At 58.3% G+C, this 19095-nt stretch overlaps 4 protein-coding genes across 4 annotated transcripts in view; all 4 read left to right on the top strand.

Annotated features, from left to right (window-relative positions):
• The window catches only part of PLEKHA6 (pleckstrin homology domain containing, family A member 6), a 61984-nt gene extending 60257 nt beyond the window's left edge, over nucleotides 1-1727 (top strand). The window contains exon 28 of the mRNA XM_010579623.1: nucleotides 423-1727. Coding sequence (XP_010577925.1) covers nucleotides 423-475 — 53 coding nt within the window. The 3' untranslated portion in view covers nucleotides 476-1727. The remainder of the gene's footprint in view (nucleotides 1-422) is intronic.
• Nucleotides 1728-3725: 1998 nt separating this feature from the next.
• On the top strand, nucleotides 3726-5226 carry GOLT1A (golgi transport 1A). The gene is made up of 5 exons (XM_010579636.1): nucleotides 3726-3750; nucleotides 4405-4496; nucleotides 4606-4784; nucleotides 4938-5001; nucleotides 5188-5226. Exons 1-5 carry the CDS (start codon nucleotides 3726-3728, stop codon nucleotides 5224-5226), a joined length of 399 nt encoding a protein of 132 aa, XP_010577938.1.
• Nucleotides 5227-11113: 5887 nt separating this feature from the next.
• On the top strand, nucleotides 11114-15960 carry REN (renin). The gene is made up of 10 exons (XM_010579650.1): nucleotides 11114-11214; nucleotides 11848-12077; nucleotides 12126-12290; nucleotides 12581-12699; nucleotides 12875-13071; nucleotides 13872-13880; nucleotides 14305-14427; nucleotides 15015-15159; nucleotides 15277-15375; nucleotides 15799-15960. Exons 1-10 carry the CDS (start codon nucleotides 11114-11116, stop codon nucleotides 15958-15960), a joined length of 1350 nt encoding a protein of 449 aa, XP_010577952.1.
• A 976-nt stretch (nucleotides 15961-16936) lies between these two features.
• Nucleotides 16937-19095, top strand: part of ETNK2 (ethanolamine kinase 2) — a 10499-nt gene continuing 8340 nt past the window's right edge. Inside the window, exon 1 of the mRNA XM_010579984.1 lies at nucleotides 16937-17032. Within this exon, the coding sequence (XP_010578286.1) occupies nucleotides 16937-17032 (96 nt within the window). The remainder of the gene's footprint in view (nucleotides 17033-19095) is intronic.

Raw genomic sequence — 19095 nt, forward strand, 5'->3', positions numbered from 1 at the left:
GTCCGTCCATCGCTGCTTGCTCCAGCTAACATCTGAGCCACGTCAGCCCCGTCTGCTCCCATGGACCAAGCACAAGCGTCCTCCAAGGCCAAGCCCCCCCGCCCCCGGGCTGGGTCAGCCAGGGACCACAGTGTGGGCAGGGGGGGCTCAGCAGGGAGCAAAAGGTGGGGGTAATCTGGGGGCCAGGCTCTGGAGGACGCCTGCCCTGGCACGTCTGTATTGGTGGCTGCAGACCAGGGGGGGATGCAGCATCCCCCTGCTCAGTTGGAAAGTCCCCCCCAGGGAGCCGGGGGCACGGAGCCAAATCTGTGCTAGGTTTTCCTCCGAGCAAGGCAGGAGAGGGGTCTGTGGGGTGGGCGCAGGGGCTGCCCCATCGCCAGCCACCCCACGCATAGCTCAGCCCCGCTCTCCTCTCCCTCCAGCTCAAGCCTTGGCTGCTGCCGGCAACATCAAGTTCCACGGGGCCACGTTTTAGCGCCCTGACACGACACTGAACCTCTCGCCATCGTTTTTGGTTCTCCTGGACCCCCTTCCCTCCCACCGACGGCGAGACCACCCGGCACGGCCGAGCAGGGAGATGCGTCGCCGACACCACCAGCTGCTCTGCCCCGTCCCGGAGGAGACGTGTGGGTGCTGGGAGGTTGTCCGCTGGAGCGTGGTCCCCCAAGGAGCCCCCCAGGCTGCCAGCTGGCACGGGGACAGATTCGTGGTGTCCTGGGTGTCAGGCTTATGTGGACGGCCGGGCAGGGGCATCTGCAGCAGCAGCCGCCGGCACAGCAGCCGTCTCCCTACCGGGACAACCCTGGAGGAGCGTAGGACTCCCTGGGCTCCCCATGCTGATGCGTTGGTCTCCCAAAGGTCTGCGAAGGGGCTCTTCTGGGTGGAGACTGGCCAGTACCCACCTTGGATGGTGCTTCCACCTTACACTGGACCTGGATGCTCCATCTCTGCTCCTCGGGTACCTCTTCCCCCTCCCTGTGCCCTGAAGCTGCTTTTAGCATCCATCTGACTGGGGGTGGTCTCTGGCAGAGCCTGGCCTGTCTCATCGCTGCTGGCGCTGGTGGCTCAGCAGGAGGAAGAAGGAGTTTTGTTGGGGACAGGATGGATGGAGGTGGGACTGGGGGGGGGGATGACACAGCGGTGCCCAGAGGAGTGCTGTGCTGGGGGGTCAGGGTGGTACAAGGGCTGCCTGGGACACCGGTGCACCGCTGGCACGGAGCAGGAGGTCTGGGAGAGGATGGGGACGTTGGACGGGAGCAGAGGAGCGGTGCAGGGAGCTGGGGTTCGAGGTGGGATGGCGAAGCTGCGGGCTTGGCCGGGATCCCTCTGTGGTGGATGGGGACGGTGACGAGAAGGGGAAGGGGCTTGAGGCCAGGCGATGGCACCGGGGCTCGTCCTCAGCACGGGGAGCAGCACCCCGGCTGTCCCCCATCCCACCGTCGGCTCTTGTCTCAGCCCCTCTGAAAATCTGGCACCGCATCTCGCCCCAAGACCTTACCATTGCACTCCAGACCCTTCGGTTTGTTTGGTTTTCCTGTAGCAAGTTTACCCTTTTCTTTAGCTTTCTGGAGGGAGAAAAAAAAAAGCTGGTTCTGCCTGGAAAAGCGGAATCCCACACGAGGTTGTGCGGTTGGCAGGGCTGCCCCGACAGGGCTGGGACAGGCAAGGCGGATGGAGTGAGGAGCTAGGTACCGTCCATCCTGCAGCTATTTCCCTACTGGCCTGATCCTGACACCCACCAGGACCCCTGCCCCGCACTCCCCGCTCTGCATCCCCATCGCCCCCCGCGCACCCCATCTTAGCAATACTGGTAGGATCCCAGGAGTCCCGCTCCGCTCCCGAGCCTCCTGCAGCCCTCTTAGCTCATAAAGCTGGCCCTTTATTTTGCTATTACATGCCTTAATATATGTTTTATGGAAATTACACATTTATAATATATATCTATATTTGTTTTTCTCTTCTTTTGTGGGAGGTACTGTTTTGTGCTAAGCTCTCTCTCTGCAGGGTTGTTGGCACCAGCCCTGCCAATGAGTTACAAAAGCAGATTCTTTGCCAATTTATCAGAAAAAAAAAAGAAAAAAACCTATTTAAAATATATATATTTTTTCTGCTTTTATTAAAAGCAAATTTATTTAAAATAAAATATAAAGAGACTGTAAGTTTTAAGAGATGATACATGTATTTTCCTGAGTGCAGCGGCGTGGCAGCCAGGGTGGGCTCCCCAGCTCATGTAACCGGGGCAGACCCCACTTACACCGGCTGTGGGGACACCGCCGGGGACGTGCCGGGGACCGCGGTGCACGGCTGTGGCCCATGCAGAGGCTGTGTTGCCTGGCGGGGAGCCGAGGGGGCACGCAGACCCATAGGCAGCAATTCCTCCCATTTCTGGGGACCAGAGAGGATAAGGAGCATCCCAGTGCTCCTGCCCCTGGTGTGCCCGGAGCTGCCGGTGAACTCCGGCTCAGCTGTGCTGTGGTGGCCGAGTCTGAGCCTTCCCCAAGGCGTGAGTACAGCCTGGTGCACAGGGACCCCACGGCTGCCATATTGTGGAACCTGGTGGTCATTATTTTGGTTTGTTTTTTTTTAAAAAAAAAAAAACTTAATTCTTAATTTTATTTTGGTTATTATTTTTCATAACACTTCATATACCAGTGACTTGTAACCGAGAAAGGATTTGCATTGGGAGGAAATCTATTTATGCACTGGGGAGGGTGGGAAGGGAGACATTTGTTTTCTGGGTTTTTTTGCTAGTGTTAGAGAAATAAAAGTATCTAAGAAACAACAAGGTGTCAGTGTCTTTTGTCTAGAGGTGACTCAGATAACAATTTTAATATTAGACTGACGAGACGGTGGGTGAATGGCTATAGCATCTCAACCAGCAAGGAAGGCTCTCGCCTTGCCCGTAGCTTGCTCCAGGGCTGGTAGCACCTTCTCCTCCTCCTCCCTGTTTTGGGGGGGGGTCATTTTCCCAGTGGGGTTTATTTTAGCTGTAGCTGCTCAATAGCCAGCTCTCTTGGAGGAATAAAAAAAAATGCATTTGTACTTGGCAAGTTTGTATAAAGGCGAGGAATAAAAGCAGCTGGTCTGTAAATGTGTGGAGCTGGCGCCTGCGGGACATAGATGGAGAGGTCTCCGTGGGGTGGCACGTGCCACACAGGGACCCTGGACTGGCCACAGGGAGCAGGTCTGGCTGAGCCATCGGCCCTGAACTGGGCAGCGAACCCTGGGGGCCAGGGCTTGCCAGAGTTCCCCTCTCCCACGGGGCAGCCTGGCTGTGAGCAGGGACCGTCCCTGCCCCACACGATGCACTGGTGACGATGCTGCGGGGACCTCTGCGTGCAGCATCCAGCACCGTGCGGGGCTCAGGGTGTCCCAAATACCGCTCAGGACACCCCAAGGCACACCGCAGCCGCGTGCATCCCCCTGTTTTGGGGATTCCTCCAAGCCATCCCTTCCAGGGGAGGACATGCAGGCTGGGGACAGGGAAAGCAGGACCAGGCAGGGACCCGCAGCCACCAGCCCCTCTATATGTCACCCTGCAGCGATGCCCGGTCACCACGTGTGTCCCCCCCCGAAGGAGGTGCTGCCGCCGCGGAGCAGGCGCTGCCGTTAATGATTTGCAGGATGACGTGGGGACTAAAGGCCTTTCCAAGGGTCACTGCCGGGGAGGCATGTGGAAGCAGGGCTCCCCTCGCCCAGCCTCACCCAGCCCCGCCGCCGGCAAGATGGTGCCTCTGACCGACTGCCAGCGTAAGCGGGCGGGCAGATTTGGGGTGGCCGCGTCCCGACAGCGATGCCCATCCCTGCGGGACCGGGGCGTGCCGTGGGGATGCTCCGCAGCACCCGAGGCAGGGCTGGAGGCTGCTCACTGGGGTCGTCAGGGAAGGGAGAGGGTGCAATGGCAAGCCCCGTGCTGGGGCGGGGGGACACGGTGGGAGCCCTGCTGGGACGCGGGGACCAGGCAGGGCTGTGTGTGGGGACCAGCACTGGGGTCCTGCAGAGCCGAGTTTGCCCTCACCCTCTGCCTCAGGTCTGCGTTGGGAACAGCAACTGAGGAGGTGCCTGGCTCCTCCGGAGAGCATCGCCAGCCTCTCCCACCGGCTGCCTGCACCGACACCCTTCATGCCAGTGTTCAGAAAAATCCTGGAGACGACCTTCCCATTTATTTTTTTCTTCGTGGTTTATTCTTTATCTGGCAGCCCAGAAGAGTTGCTGGGGTACCTGACAGTCTCTCCAGGGCTTGGGCAGGTGGAAAGGTTGTTTCTAAGCTTTGGAGACTAAGCCAAAGCATATTTCTGGGAGGGAACAGGCCAGGGAGGTGCCAAGGAGAGCAACTGCAGCCCAAGGTGGGACCTGAGCCGTGAGCCCGAGCCCCCGTCTCAGCCCTCCTCCTGTCCTTTGCAGGGATCGGCGTGGGACTGGTTGGCTTTGGCCTCTTCTTCGTCCTTTTTGGGATGCTCTTGTATTTTGACTCGGTGCTCTTGGCCTTTGGGAATGTGAGTACGGTGGGGCTGGGTCTCCCTGCAACAGGCTCTGATGCCCAGGATGGAGCAAAGGGTCCGTCTGGGCAGGGCTTTTCTGACCCGCTCTCCTTCATCCTCCCAGATCCTCTTCCTCTCCGGCTTGGTCTTCATCATCGGCTTCAGGAGGACCTTCACTTTCTTCTTCCAATGGCCAAAGCTGAAGGGCACCAGCTTCTTCATGGGGGGGGTCCTCATCGTCCTCATGCGGTGGCCTCTCCTGGGCATGCTGCTGGAGGCTTACGGCTTCATCACTCTCTTCAGGTCCGACCCACGGCTCCTGGCTCTCCCGGCATGGCGTGGGTGCCTTGAGCCGAAGAGTGGGAGCTGGGTGATCTTTGTGCCCTGCAACCCCGCTGCTCCCATCCTGGCAAAATCCTGGCACAGGGCTTAACAGAAACTTTTGTTTTGATACAGGAGTTTTTTCCCAGTGGCTTTTGGGTTTTTGGGTTCGCTGGCAAACATCCCTGTGCTGAGCAAGGTGAGCAGGGCGCTGGGTGCGGTTCACACGGGCTGATGTGACCCTTGGGGTTTGCAGTCCTTGGATGATATCAATCCCGATCGCTGTGGCTGGGACCAGGCAGGGAAGGTCACCGTGGTGTCTCTGCAGCCCCCTGAGGATGCAGTGGAGGATTTTCCTGCTAATCAGGATCTGTCCCTGTTGCAGCTCTTGCAGAAGGTGGGAGACAGCAGCTCCATGGTGTGACCTGCGAGACAGGCTGCATCGCTGGAGACAGGATGGTGTGAGCAAGCCCTGGGTCCGGCTTTCCCATGGTGAGCTGCCACCTTTCTCAGCCCCGGGACCCTCGGCGCTGGCCAGAGCCACCCCCGCTGCAGGGATGGTGCCTCGCTGCCCCGTGGGGCTACCGCGAGCATCTCCTGAGCGAGGCTCTGGGGACCAAACGCTGTGCCAGACAGGCTTCTGGAATTAGCGTTATTTTATTCTTTTTGTCTTCCCCTGTTGAAAGATTTAATTAAAAAGTGCGTCTGAGACTGAACTCAGACTGTGCTCCTTTTCTGTGGCTCAGGGCTGGCTCCAGCTCTGGTACTTCTTAGTGTCACCAAGAGGCACGATGGCCATGGCTGGAGGTGGCAGAGGGACCTTCCCATGGCCATGGCTGGAGATGGCACAGGGACCTTCTGGTCACCATGGCCTTCAGTTGCCCTGGCCGAGCCCCAGCCAGCTCGGGCAGCCCTGGCTCGCCGGCAGTGGCCGTGGCACTGCCTTCCCACGCGTCCCGCGGGGATGTGGCCTGCGGAAAGCAGAGCCCGGGGAGCCACGGGAGAGGGCAGGGGAGGTTAGGAAAACACCCATTAAACCACATTAACATTTCATGACCTGATCGGAGGAGTTACCCCATTCAAATTCAGCAACCATGAAAAAGCAAATGACATCTGGGGTTATTAATTAATTGAGAGATGCTGGGGTGGGAGGGGGAGCGGGAGCAAATCCCCAGAGTTACAGTGCTGATATCTCTGACCATTATGGGCCAGGACTCGCATTTCCCATAGACCTGTTTCCTGTGGGATGAGGCTGGGACAGAGCAGAGCTGGACCCACTGGCTGCTGCCTGGTGGGAGCTACAGTGGTGGTGGGCACCAGGACAGCTCTGCTGGGGTTTGAGCCAGGGGAACATCTCCAGCACCTGATGCCCACTCCAATGCCAGCTGGCTGCCTACCCATGACTCGGATGTCTGCACCGCTCCGGGGGAGCTTGCTGAGATCCACGGCTTACACCCCAGAGAGGCATCCAGCCCCATCCACTGGCATTCAAAGCACCTTTTCATCTGCCACACATCCTCACAGCCCCAGCACGCTTTCTGGGAGGGCGATGGGAAGCTGCTGCTTTCCAGCCTGTTTCTGCAGGGACAGCTGCTGGGGGTCCCATCACATCACCCAACACGTCCCCTCTGTGTCCTCTCTGCAGCTGATTTGGCCTCAAGAACTGTTCAGGCCCAGGTACGTCAGGTGCTTTTAAACCCTGCTCGAGGCAGGACCTGCGCTGCTGGATGCTCTGGGGGAACGAGCATCCCACAATGTGAGGGGTCAGCTGCTCACAGGGAGACTTTCATGGCAGGCAGGACAGCACAGAGGTCTCCTACCTTAATGTCAGATCATTTTAGAGGAGCTTCGGGTTGCAGGAACTCCTCTCCCCAGGAGCGCAGCCAGTACTGCCAGAGAACTGGTTGGATAAGTCAGCGGATCTGTGTGATCAGAGACACAAGCTAAATGGATGTGAGCCAGGTTTCTATGAGCACTTGGGAAGCTGGGTGCAAGCAGGAGTTTAATTAAACCAAGGCAATCACATCAAAGCTGGTCCCTGTGCAGATACCCTTCTTAACTTGCAAGAATTAATTAATGAGTTTGAGTTAAACCTGTTCCCTCTTGATTGAAGCACAGCCTGATTGAGCTGGTGGCTGTGCCTGTTGGCACTTAGCAGGTACCGCACCGGTGCCCAGGTTTGCAGTGGGTTTGCAGCAGGTGAGAGCAGAGCTGGGAACTGCTCTGGCTGCTCAGCTGATGTGGGGTAACTCATTTGGGCACCCAGAACCCAGCCCCAGCAGGCAGGCTGAGCCCTGGGTTACAGAGGATGAGCTCCCCAGCGGGTATAAATCAGGGCAGCCCCCCTAAAGCTGGGTTGCTTTGTATCCCTGGGAGGTCTGGCTCAGGGGAAGCTCTCCCTTGCTGCTGGTTTTGAGGGGGTGCCTTTATGTTGAGTGCAGATTACAGCAGAAGAGTCTTGAGAAGGCAAAAAAGAGCTAGCAGTTTCCTGGCACCTGCTTGGCTGTGGGCAGGAGGAAGGTAAAGGTGGGTCCAGTTCTGCTGCTATCAGGGCCGGCTTTGATGATAAAGCGGAGGGATTTGGAGCAGAGCAAGAGCTGAGCAGCTGCTTGTGGAGGAGGGATGGGAGAGGAAGCATGGGCTTGGAGATTGTGCAGCTAAGGGAGGGCTGCAGCCTCCCTAAAGCCTATTTGTGATTCCTGTCTTTGCTTCGCCCCAGCTGAAAACTCACACCTGGGCTGTAAAGCAACTTTTCTTGGTCAAGCTTCATCTTTAGGCCTTCACCAGAAGAAAGACAAATGGTCCTAGAGACATCATGTGCAGGATAAAGTGATTCCCACTGTTTAATGCCCTTGTCCCTGGGGCAGCAAGCATGGATGAGCAGGGCATGTGCCCCAGGTGCTGTCACTTCACCCTGCTGGGAAAATCGAGCCAGGATGGAGCATCATCCCTGAGTGGCAGTGAGGGATGCTTCCCATCAGGCTCCAAAGTGACCCAGGGAATGGCTGTGAACTGCCTCTGGGATGGAGCAGGCAGCAGTAAGCTGGAGCTGCTCTCCCCAGCCTGCATGTCTGAAGCTTATTGCAGGGGAATGTTTTCCTTCTGGTTCAGTAAATTGCTATTTCAATGTGCCCTGCCAGAGCAGTTTTGGTTTTAAGCAAACACTTTGGGTGAAGCCCTGGCTCTGCTGACGTCAATGACCGAATTCCCCTGGTGTTGGTGCCATCCAGAGCCTCCTCCAAATCCTTCCCAAAAGTTGCTTTTATGCTTGAGCTTCTTGGTCATCTGGAACAAGGATCCTCACAAGCCTCATCTGTTTTTACTAGCAACAAACTCATGGACTAGAAAAGTGTGTAAAATGTGTGGGAAGGACAGAAATGCATCTACCTTTATTACTGTTTTAAAAGATCCCTCAGGAAAAAAGGCTATTAACTAAAACTTCCTGATGATTCCATTTAGAGAGGGAAATACTTAATCTTTCAAATTTTATTTTAAGAAATATGCTTGTTCAGCCCAATGCTAGAGAGGAACACATTTATCTTGCAGGAAAGCATTTGTTTCTCTCTGGAAAGTATTTTCCTTGAATTCACTCTTAGCTCAATCATTTCACTCCTTGAAAGCAGGCAGGGAAATAACTTAAGAGCATTCCCCTGTTATTTCCAGATGAGCTGCTCTTTATAGGATATGTAATTGTAGGAAACTCCAGCCCTTTGCAGCAAACTGCAGCAGGTTTCCCACAGCAGTACACGAATCAAGCAGGGAGATTGCAGCCTTGCCTGATGGCCTGTTACCTTCAGTCCTTGCAAATTCAGGTTAAGTGATGCTTTGGTTAGAACTGCCTGATGCTTTGAGGCTGCGTGGGAAGAGTAAAGAATCTTCCCTGCAGGTCTGGGTCTCCTGAAGGGCTGGGGTGAAAATCAGTGTGGTCCCAGAGCTGGCTGATATCCCTGTGGTCATCCTTCCCGTGCTGCCCTGCAGAGCCTGGCCCTTGGGCTCCTGCTTCAGCCCTTCGAGCCAGTGGAGCAATTCTCCTTCCCCCTCCTCTGGTTCCTACAACCCTGTGCACAAATGCACCCTTTGCAGCTTATTTTAAGCCCTGCGTCAGGTCTTTCCATCGCTGCTCCCATGCACCAGCTGCTCATCCCTGCTCACTGCTGGTGGACGTGACTGGAAAAAGCCTTGTGGGGATTTTCCTGGCACGGGGGAAGGTGCCCTGCACCGAGGGGCATCCTTGAGCCCTGGTGCTGCCAGCGAGGCAGGTCATCAGCCACTGCAAGGCAACAGCCCTCGGTTCTCTGATGGGTTTGGGTAAGTGCTTTATGCCTTGGTTTCCCTTCCAAGGGGGCTGTGGTGTCATGCCCTTGGCAGGGAAGGGCTGTCTTCCTCTGGGTCCAGAGCAAGCTGGTGCTTCCTTTCCCCCGGGGACCTGCAGCCCTTCAGCATTCCCACCTGCATCCCGCTCCGGCTGCCCCACGGGAGATGAGTGCATCTCTCCTTCCTAGGGGAAAGCCATGCCCAGAGCATCCAATGCTCCTGAGGGCTCCTGCAGACGTGCCTCCCCTTGGCCATGGGTCAAAGGGGAGCTGGAAACACCAGAGCCCCACAGCCCTGCATCCTGGGACCACCTTGCCCCGGCTGATGTGGCCCCTTTCCTTTGAAGTCACTCCACAGCCCTGGTCTCTCCTTTGGGGAACTGGGCTCTGCAAAGCAGGCAGAGCCTGCGGGATGCCCGGGAAGGGGATTTATGTCCGGTGGCTGCCCGCCAAGCTCTCTCTCGCATCGCTGTGACTCTCTGGCTGGGCTGCTGCCTCCTGACCTCTGCATCTCACTGCAACCTGTGCTGGGGCACGAGGCTCCCCCGAGTGACGCAGCACCAGGGCTTGGCGTGGGAAAAGACGTCAGGGCTGGGGGGAGTGGGGCTGCGACCCATGGGCCAGAGCCTCGGTGCCTGCTGAGGTCAGCCTTCCCCTGCCTCCAAACACTGCAGCCAAAATCCCCCAGGGAAAGGAGGCTGTAAAGCCCCAGTCCTGGGGAGAAGCTGTCTGTAGCTTCTGGGGTGTCCTTCTTTCCATTCCCCCCCTCCCAGCACCGGTGTCCCCTGGACAAGGGTGACAGCAGTGCCCTAAACAAATCCCTTCTGCAACAGGAGGCACGCCTGCGTGGTTGCATAGCTGGGGGTTTCGAGGCAGGGGCAATTGTGTCATCAGGTTCTTCCAAGAATATTTTTATTGCTTTTGCAGTCATTTCCCACCAAGGTTCCCTGAGCTCAAGCCCTGGGCTTGGAGCCACAGGGCCTGATCCGGCACCCACCACCCTGGGCTGGGCACTGCTTGCGGAAACACAGCCGCGTGTGAGCTGGGGACCAGTGATGCACCTTATACAAGGGAGTCCTCTGCAGCCCACGCTGGGGTTTTTGAGCAGCATCCCCCTTCCAAAACACAGGGCAGAGTGGGCACAGCAGCTTAGGCATCCAGAGCCATGCTGGGCTCCTCTGCACCCTGCTTGAACAAGGCAGAGAACAGACTGCTCTTCCTCGCTGCAGTGTGCCTGGCCAGGCTGTGGATGCTCGTACCTTGGTCTTGTATCATATGCAGCAACTGCAATGAGTTTAGCCGTTCTCTGCCCTGGGCTCTCCTCCCTCGCCAAGGAGAGGGGTTTGGCCGGGGGGGGGGGGGCTGGTGTCTTCCCCCTCACTGCGCTCAGAGCAGCCACCATAAGGGCAGTGGGTTCTGGCGAATTTGCGGTTGGGGTCTGCGTGGCCGAAGGGGCTGTAACTGAGCGCCCTTTGCTGGTCCTGGCCCTGGGCCTTTGCGGAACACCCCATTCCTTTCTAGCAGAGAGCTCCGGGACATCTCCTTGGCCAGACTGCCATCTAGACCTGAGCCACCACCACCGGCATCAGCATTACCCACCAGCTCTCCTGACTGACACCAGCAAGCATTTGGCCCGTGCCCTACACACATCATGTTAGTGATGGCCGGCTGCTGACAGGTAGCAATGCTATTAACCACAAGGAGCGTGGGTCTGTGGCTCCCAGCTATTCACACCTCCCCTTGCCAGCCACGCTTGTCAGCTGTGCCCACCTGCCGCTGGGCATGGGGCTCTCCTGGCCATGCCACCCTCCGCAGCTACTGTCATGGCCAGCATCCAGCCACCTGCCCACAGTGCTGCCTGTGGGATCCCCAGCCCTCCCCCAGCCAGCGGGGAGGAGAAACCCACACGGATGCAGAAACCCAGGCTATAAAAGCATCCTCCCCTTAGGGACGCAACGAAGCTGCTGGCAAAGGAGGCAGCTGCCCTGGGAGAGCGAGATGCCGACGGGACACAGCAGGAGGGTGCAGCAGTGTCTGGTGGTCTTGGCCGTCACCTGGGGTGCCAGCTTCTTCCCCTCGCCAGCCCAGGCTTTGCAGAGGTAGCAGGCGTGCGTGTTGCAGGTGGCCCACAACGTTGTGGGTCTTGCTGTCTCCCCTTGGTTTCGGGTGCTTGGGTTGGTGCTGAGGACCGAAGGACTCTCCTCCTGCGGTACCTGCCGCAGCCGTGCTGAGAAACCCCCTTCCTCCTCCTTTTCTGTTCTGCGCTGGCGTGCCTGCTCTTCCTCGCTCCTCTTCCTCCCCCCTCCTTGAGCACCACATGGTCAGCAGCACCCCTGTCTCCCAAAAAAACGAGGAGGCCAAAACGAAGCCCTTCGCTTGCCAACGAACGAGCCGAGCGTGGGGCTGAGCTTAGCCCATGAGTGGCTGCCCGGTGTCGATAGATACCTCCTCCAGCAGGCAGCCCCCGTGGGATCCCTGTCCCGGGTGGGCTGTGGTGCATCCCCCCCACCCTCCCCAGGGCCGGTGTGGGTCTGGTGGTGCCGTGGGAGAGGGACCCACCGGAGCCCGCCTGGCAGCCCCACGGCGCGGGGAGCTGCTGCCATCTAGAGCCACCCGGCTGGATTTCCCAAAAGCAGGAGTGCTGGGGTGGGAGGGGGGGTGGGTGGCCTTCTGGTGGGTGCTCTCCCGGCTCCCCCCAGCCCTGCCTTCGCCCCCTCTCCCCATCCCGGCAGGATCGCCCTGCGGAGGATGCCCTCCATCCGCCAGACGCTGCAGGAGATGGGAGTGAAGGTGTCGGACATCTTCCCTGAGCTCAAGCACAGTAGCCGCAGAGGCGCGGTCGGTCCCAGAAATGGGACGGCTCCCACTCTCCTCACAAACTACCTGGACGTGAGTGTCTCCCTGCGGAGGGGGTTTGTCACCCCAGCACCCAGCAAGTCGCACCCGCTGCACCCCACGGTGCGTTTGCTGTCGGGGCTCGGGTCTGCATGAGCCCCGTCTCCTGTCTGAGCTGTGCCCCCGGTGATGCTCCCCGTGCTATTCCTCTTCCAGACCCAGTATTTCGGCGAGATCAGCATCGGTACCCCCGCGCAGACCTTCAAGGTGGTCTTCGACACGGGCTCGGCCAACCTGTGGGTGCCATCCTACAAGTGCTCCCCCCTCTACAGCGCCTGCGGTGAGTACGGGGGCACGGCCGGACCTGGGGTCAGGGCTGACCCCCTCCAGCCTCAGCTCCAGCTTCAGCTCAGCAAACGTGGGCAAGTCCCTCCTTCTCGAGGGCTGTTCAAAGCAGACTGGGGTGGATTTACCTTTGGACGGGGGGGGCTGTTTGCTACTGTCCCATCCCCTGGCACTGGGGCAGGGTGGGTTCATCATCCCACGGAGGCTGGGGAACAGAGACGCGCAGCCGGTCCTGCCGTCGCTGCCTTCCTCGCTTCCTTTGATGCACCTTCTCCTTCTCCCCAGTTTCCCACAGCCGCTACGACTCCTCCAAGTCACGGACGTACATAGCCAACGGCACAGGCTTTGCTATCCGCTACGGGACAGGGAGCGTCAAAGGCTTCCTCAGCCAGGACATCGTTATGGTGAGTGCGTGCCCTGAATTTGCAGACCTGGAGCTGCTGGCTCAGCAAGGAGATGCTCGTGTGTGTGTGGCTCTGCTCCTCTATATGAGCATCCCCAGTCACCCAAGAGTAGGGAGGATTTGGGGGGGGATCTAGCCCCCCAGCTCCCTGCAAGGACACTTGTGCCCTTCCCCAGGTGTCAGACATCCCCATCATCCAGGTCTTTGCCGAGGCAACGGCGCTGCCTGCCTTCCCCTTCATCTTTGCCAGGTTTGATGGGGTGCTGGGGATGGGCTACCCCAGCCAGGCCATCGATGGCATCACCCCCGTCTTCGACCGGATCCTCTCCCAGCAGATCCTCAAGGAGGACGTGTTTTCCGTCTACTACAGCCGGTGGGTCTTGTAGGGACCAGGCTTCGGGGCTGGGGAGGTGTTTGGTTTGCAGGGCGTGGATATTGCAACCACGGCAGTACTGGGTTTGTGTCTTGGGATTGGGAAAGATCCATGGCTGGGGCTGTAGGACCTGGGGTGGGGTGGAGGGCACGGACATGTGGAGGATGCCTGGAGGAGCTGGAGTGGAATGAGGCAGCACAAGAGGCAGAGCCAGGTGGATGCTTATCTGGAGCTGCTGGGCAGGGAGTGCTGAGGCTGGGAGTGGCTGCTCCCTGCTCGTTTGTCACTGTCGGATTGCACAAAGTCACTAGCTCTGCCAGTGGAGCTGGGGCAATCACAGCTGGGAGTGGATGTAGTGTTTCATCTACAGGCAAAATTAAAAACCCCCAAAAATCTATTGAAGAAAAACCTGCACCAGCAGCCAAACCTCCTTTAATTTCTTGCCCCAAACTGTTGTGCCCCAGCATCCCTCCTCCCAGCAGCACCAAAACCCGCAGAAGCAGCGGGAGAGCCTGTCCTGGCAGAGCAGGAATGCTGCCCTCCCCTCCCCAGCACTCCCCACTGGCCCCAGGTACAGCACCCTGGCAATGTGCAGTGACAAACAGACCCAAACCCACATGCTTAAAGCAGGCATGGTAACTCTTTACCTCAACTAAAGGTGGATCCATCAATAACGAACAAAGCCTAATGATGCTGGCTGCAACTGCAGCCTCATCTGGGTGCTGCTTAGTTCCCCTTGGCACCCCGGGGACACAGCTGCCCTCGGACCACAGGCTCATGGAGCATCCCTCTCTTTGCAGAGCTTCAAAGTAAGAAGACAAAAAGCACGAGCGCTCTCCAGGCAGAACCCACTAACAGTCACCCGTGCACCCTGGGGCCGGGCAGCAGACCCCACTCGTGCTACGAGCCCCAGGCGAGCCCTGCCCAGTGCTGGCAGCCAGGCACTGGTCCGTAGGAGCTCACACACCAGCAGCCCCGCACTGGGCTCTGCCCACATGCCTGCCCTGCACAGGAGCCAGCACCAACCTGCTCGGAGACCTCAGCATGTGGCATCTCCTCTCCTGCGGGCTCTTGCACCCCTCTGAACTAACTTGGGGTTTCTTCTGCTCCATCTTGCTCTCTGCTGCGGCTAACCGGGTCAGCAGAGCCTTACGGCCGGGGCTGGTGCCTTCTCGACGTTTTTTTAGGGACAGCAGCCGAGGGGGAATCACTCCGCTGTGTTTTGCACCCTAGGAATGCTCTCCTGAAACCCGGGGGGGAAATAATCCTCGGAGGCAGCGACCCAGCCTACTACACCGGTGACTTCCACTACCTGAACGTCAGCAAGAGCGGCTACTGGCAGATCAGCATGAAGGGGTGAGGCCAGGGAGTGCTTCTGCACAGCACCGGGCTGCATCCTGCAAACCTGCCTGGGTGTGCAAGGGTGGGCCTGGGAAAAGCTTGCTGGGGAAGGTGGTCCACAGAGACATGTGTTCACTCGGTGTCACTGGTGGATGCTTTCCCCTCTGGAGGGGAGCGGGGTTGGTTCCTCCAGCACAGTTACATCTCTGTGCTCAGCAAGGAGCCAGGAGCTGAGCCGGGGAATGCAGAGGGGGTGGCACCGTGGGCTGATTCAACTTGGAAGCTGCAGTGGAAGAGTTTAACCCCCTTTAGCCCTGCAGGAGTGTAAGGCACTGAAACAATTCTGCTTTGTTTAATTTAAAAAAAACCAAACCACACATAATGAAGATTAGCTTTCACATTCGAGAGGCTTGAAGGGAGGGTTCCCAGTGCCCCTGGAGAGTCTGTTCTCTGGAGGCACCGGGAGAAGCACGTGCTCTGCCTGGCCAGCGTTCCCTGGACAAACACGTGGCACACTCACGCGTGGGCACACATTGGCCCTGGGAGCCGAGCCGTGGTCACCATGGGAGACTCAGGGTCACCCCTCTCCCCTCCCACACCAGGGTGTCCATAGGGGCTGAAATCCTGTTCTGCAAGGAAGGCTGTTCTGTGGCCATCGACACAGGAGCATCCTACATCACCGGCCCAGCTGGCCCCATCTCCGTGCTGATGAAAGCCATCGGGGCAGCAGAAATGGCCGAAGGAGAGGTGAGCAAACCCTTGTCCCACTCCATGTCCCTGCCACCTGCCCCTTTGGCTGCCTGTACCCCAGCCCATCCCTGCCCCAGCAAATGAGATCAGCGCTGCCTCCTCCTCCTCCCACAGTATGTGGTGGACTGTGACCAAGTCCCTCAGCTGCCCAACATCTCCTTCCACCTGGGTGGGAAGGCATACACACTCAGCGGCTCAGCCTATGTCCTCCGGGTAAGCTGCATCCCTCCGTGCGGGGCGGGAGGGCGGCTCTCCTCAGGCTGGGTGTATCTGCTGGGGAGAGCAGTGCATCTCGGGGTGCGGCTCTTCTGCAGCATCGCGCACCCTCCTTGGCTCCCCTAAAGCAGCTGAGATGAGCCCCAGAGTGATGCTTCTTATTCTTCCCCAAACCCTCCTGTTCGGCAGAGGTGTCCAGATGAGCCAGACCAACCTGTCGCTGCTTCCTTGGGTGGTTTCGGGGAGATTTGGGGTTAGCAGAAAAGAGCAGAGACAGGCAGGGATCCTCCTTCCTGGAGGAAGGAACGTGGAGGCCAAGCAGAGGGTATTTTGCTGGGGATCACAGCCCTTCCTCAGGCACGCTGGAGTAGGTATCTCCCTCCTGGCACCTCCATCACGGCGTGGGTCTCCTCTTTGCAGCAATCCCAGTATGGGGAGGACATCTGTGTGGTGGCTTTCTCGGGGCTGGACATCCCACCTCCAGCTGGTCCCCTCTGGATCCTGGGCGCCAGCTTCATCGGACACTACTACACCAAATTCGACCGGCGCAACAACCGCATTGGCTTTGCCACAGCCCGCTGACGGCCGGCAGGGGCCGTGGAGAGGGATGGGGGAACCAGCCTGGAGGCAAGAGTACCACCGAGAAGAAATGATTTGAAGTGCAAACGAGAACAGCGTTTCCTTACAGCTCAGCCACCTCCTCTCTGTACTGAAGCAACTGCAAAACCTCACCTTCTCCCACTCGAAAACCCCCGCTCTGCTTCCCGAGAGTCTCTGCTGCTGGGGAGAACTGAGCCTTAAACGCATCTTCTAGTGAGCGTGTTCAGTCTGGAAATCAAAGCGGGATCCTGTGTCCGGAGCTGCACCTCCAGGGACTTCTAGGGTGATGTGCAATAGTACAACTGGCATGCAGTGAATTGCTGCTGGTGTGGAGGTGCTTGCAGGTTGCAGACAGACTGAGGAGGGATGATCTGTTACAGTTTGTGTTATCCTTTGGATGGGAGAAAAATAATCTGGCTGTGTTTAGTGGTAGTTTTAGCTGGTGCTAACCCTACCCCTCTCCGTGAATTTAATATTAAACAATCTTAGAGCAACAGGACACTGAGTGGATGCTTATTCTTGCAGAGGGGAGAGATTGGACACTTCTATTAAGAGAACTGGACAAGTGTTCCTCTGCTGGGATCCACCACTGCATTTATGTCCTTCCCTGTTTCACAAGAGTGAAATGCCCTCCCAGCTTAGTGCCACAGCACCTACCTATAGGCAAATCAGGGTCTTTTCAAACATTGTGCTGTGTGGGCTATCCATGCCTCGACTTGCTTTCCCATGGGGGGCTCAGGACCACTGGTCACACTGCTGGGGACAGGGGGACGGGGCTGTACATCTGCTTCGCTGCTCTTTGGGGAGGGGAAGGTGCCTGCAGATCTGATTAAGGGTAGCTAACTTTGACCCACTAGGAAGGCAGCTCTTGCTGCCCTGGTGCCCGGATCTGTTTCCATTGCCACGTTGGCTCCAGCTAATAACTAGAGGCTTGTCTCTGTGCTGGCTGTGTGCGGAGATGCTCAGCGGGAGCGTGCTGGAACTGCTAGCCCTGTGCCGGCTGGCCCGGCAGGAGGGGCAGACCAGTGCTCCCAGCCAGAGACTGACATTTCCAGTTCTGCAGGAGAGCTGCAGTGCTTCGAGTTACAGCCGAGCAGCTGCAAATCCAAGCTCTCACCAATGCCAAGCGGTTTGCAACATGCTCTCATCTCCAGTTCGACCAGCTCAGGTGCTGTGACTGCCGTGGTCCGCAGCCGAGCCCTGGGAAACGTGCCTGCAAAGCAGAGCACAACGCTTGGGCTCCTGGAGCAGAGCCTGGAGCAAGCCACCATCTGAGCGCAACCGCTCGCAGAAGCTTCTCATCCTCATTTCTGCCACCAGCGATGACTGCTGATGAATTCCCAGTGCTGCCCGAAGGGCAGGCTGACACGAGCTGCCTCTCAGGCTGCAGGGACGTTTGGGAGAGCGATGTTCCTACCAGCACCAAAAACAGCAGCTGCTGTGTGACCTTTCCAGCCAGGTAGGCAGCAGCCTCCGCTCCCCAGCCCTCCCTCCCAGCGCAGCACCTCGTCCCCGGCCCTGCCCCATGGAGCAGCAGCGCAGCCTTACACCGGAGAGGATGTTGCTACGCGGATGTTCGTCCCTCCTGGGAGGTTCTCTGCAGCGTTTAAACCTCTTAACAGTGGGATGCACAACCCTGGGTCTCCAAGGATGGGAAATTCAAGGCACCCAGCAACGTGTTGTTTCTTTCCATCGCCTTCTGCAGCACTGCTCCGTCACCTCCGACGCGAGGGCGAGGAGAGCAGTGGCAACGGCTCTTCGGGGCCTGGGGGTGGAGGGAAGGGGCCCCAGCGGTCAGCGTATCTTGCTTTCATCCAGCATTTCCTGAGCACGCCCGGGCGCTCCAGGCAGCTGCTCGGCAGCACAGGAAACCCCAGGGGCTGGGAAGCAGCGGCAGCACAGGCAGGGAGGGCACGGGAGGGAGGGCAGAGCTGCCCAGAGACCCTCGGCAAGAGGGGAATCCGCACAGGTCAGTGCTGGAGCTACAGTCCAGCCTCTCCGCAACCTTCTGGCTATACAGAGATGCTGGCAAGGTTCTCCTCTTCCTTCCTACCGCAGGGAAACCCTGCGCTTGGAAATAACTAAGCCTCCTCTGTCCTATTCTACACCGCAAAGGCTCCGGTCTGGCGAAGGCTCGAGTGGATGTCAGCTTGAAGAAGCACCAGGTGACTTAAGCCCCCATGATGGCTTCTGCCTTTAGCCCTCAGCTGGAAAATGGTCAGGCTGGCCTAAATAGGATCCAGTTTTTGTGGATCCAGTTCGGCTCCTATTCAGCACAGTTGTTCCAAGCAGCAGGAAGGGAAAAATGCCTGGGCTGCTTGCGGTGCTGCTCCTGGGCCCCTTAAGCCAGCCTATTAACACCTCTAATCGCCTGCGCCGGGACAATTTCCTGGTGGCTGCAGCGCAGTCCTGGCTTCGAGGCACCGCTAACCCGCGACTGCCCCGTATTAACACTTGTGATTGTTATGGGCGAGCAATTAGGCCACACTCAGCCTGGCAAAGCGGCAGGAGCAATTATGACCATCCTATTAAAACTGACAGAGCTCGCTCTATATTTAGCAACACGGGGAACTGGCTGGTTTATTTTTTTCCCCTTCCTTAAATGATTTTCCCCAAGTCTCCATGGTCCATTTAGCTGGTTTCAGCCGCAGCCAGCTGTAAACTTTGGAGGGGGCATTCTCCGCTCCCAGCCGTGTGCAGTTGTTATTTCCTCCGATAATGAAGCCAGGCTGGAGCGGTGTCAGCAGGCTGCGGGGGGGGGGGGGCTGTGCCCTATCTACAACCATCAAACCTCTCTCCAGCCCACCTGTAAATCCCCTATGGGGGTCAGCGCTTGGTGGGTGACGCGGTAGCGCGGCTGGAGAGACCACCCCAGAGGAAACACATCCCTCCTGGAGCCCATCTCCTGCGCACCGTCCCCGTCCTTTTTATCCCAGAACCCAAAGGGATGGGGGGGGGGGAAGCTGTGCCCCCCAGGCATGGCTGAAGGGCTCCAGGGGTAGAGTGGGGGGCACAGGCAGCCGGTGTGGTGGGTGCAGGTGTGGGTGCCAGGGGTGGGTGCTGGTGCCAGTGGGTGCACAGGTGTGGGTGCCCGTGTGGGGGGGTGCCGGTGGGGGG

Source organism: Haliaeetus leucocephalus, unplaced genomic scaffold (genome assembly GCF_000737465.1).
Source record: "Haliaeetus leucocephalus isolate CR32 unplaced genomic scaffold, Haliaeetus_leucocephalus-4.0 Scaffold68, whole genome shotgun sequence".
NCBI lineage: Eukaryota > Metazoa > Chordata > Aves > Accipitriformes > Accipitridae > Haliaeetus > Haliaeetus leucocephalus.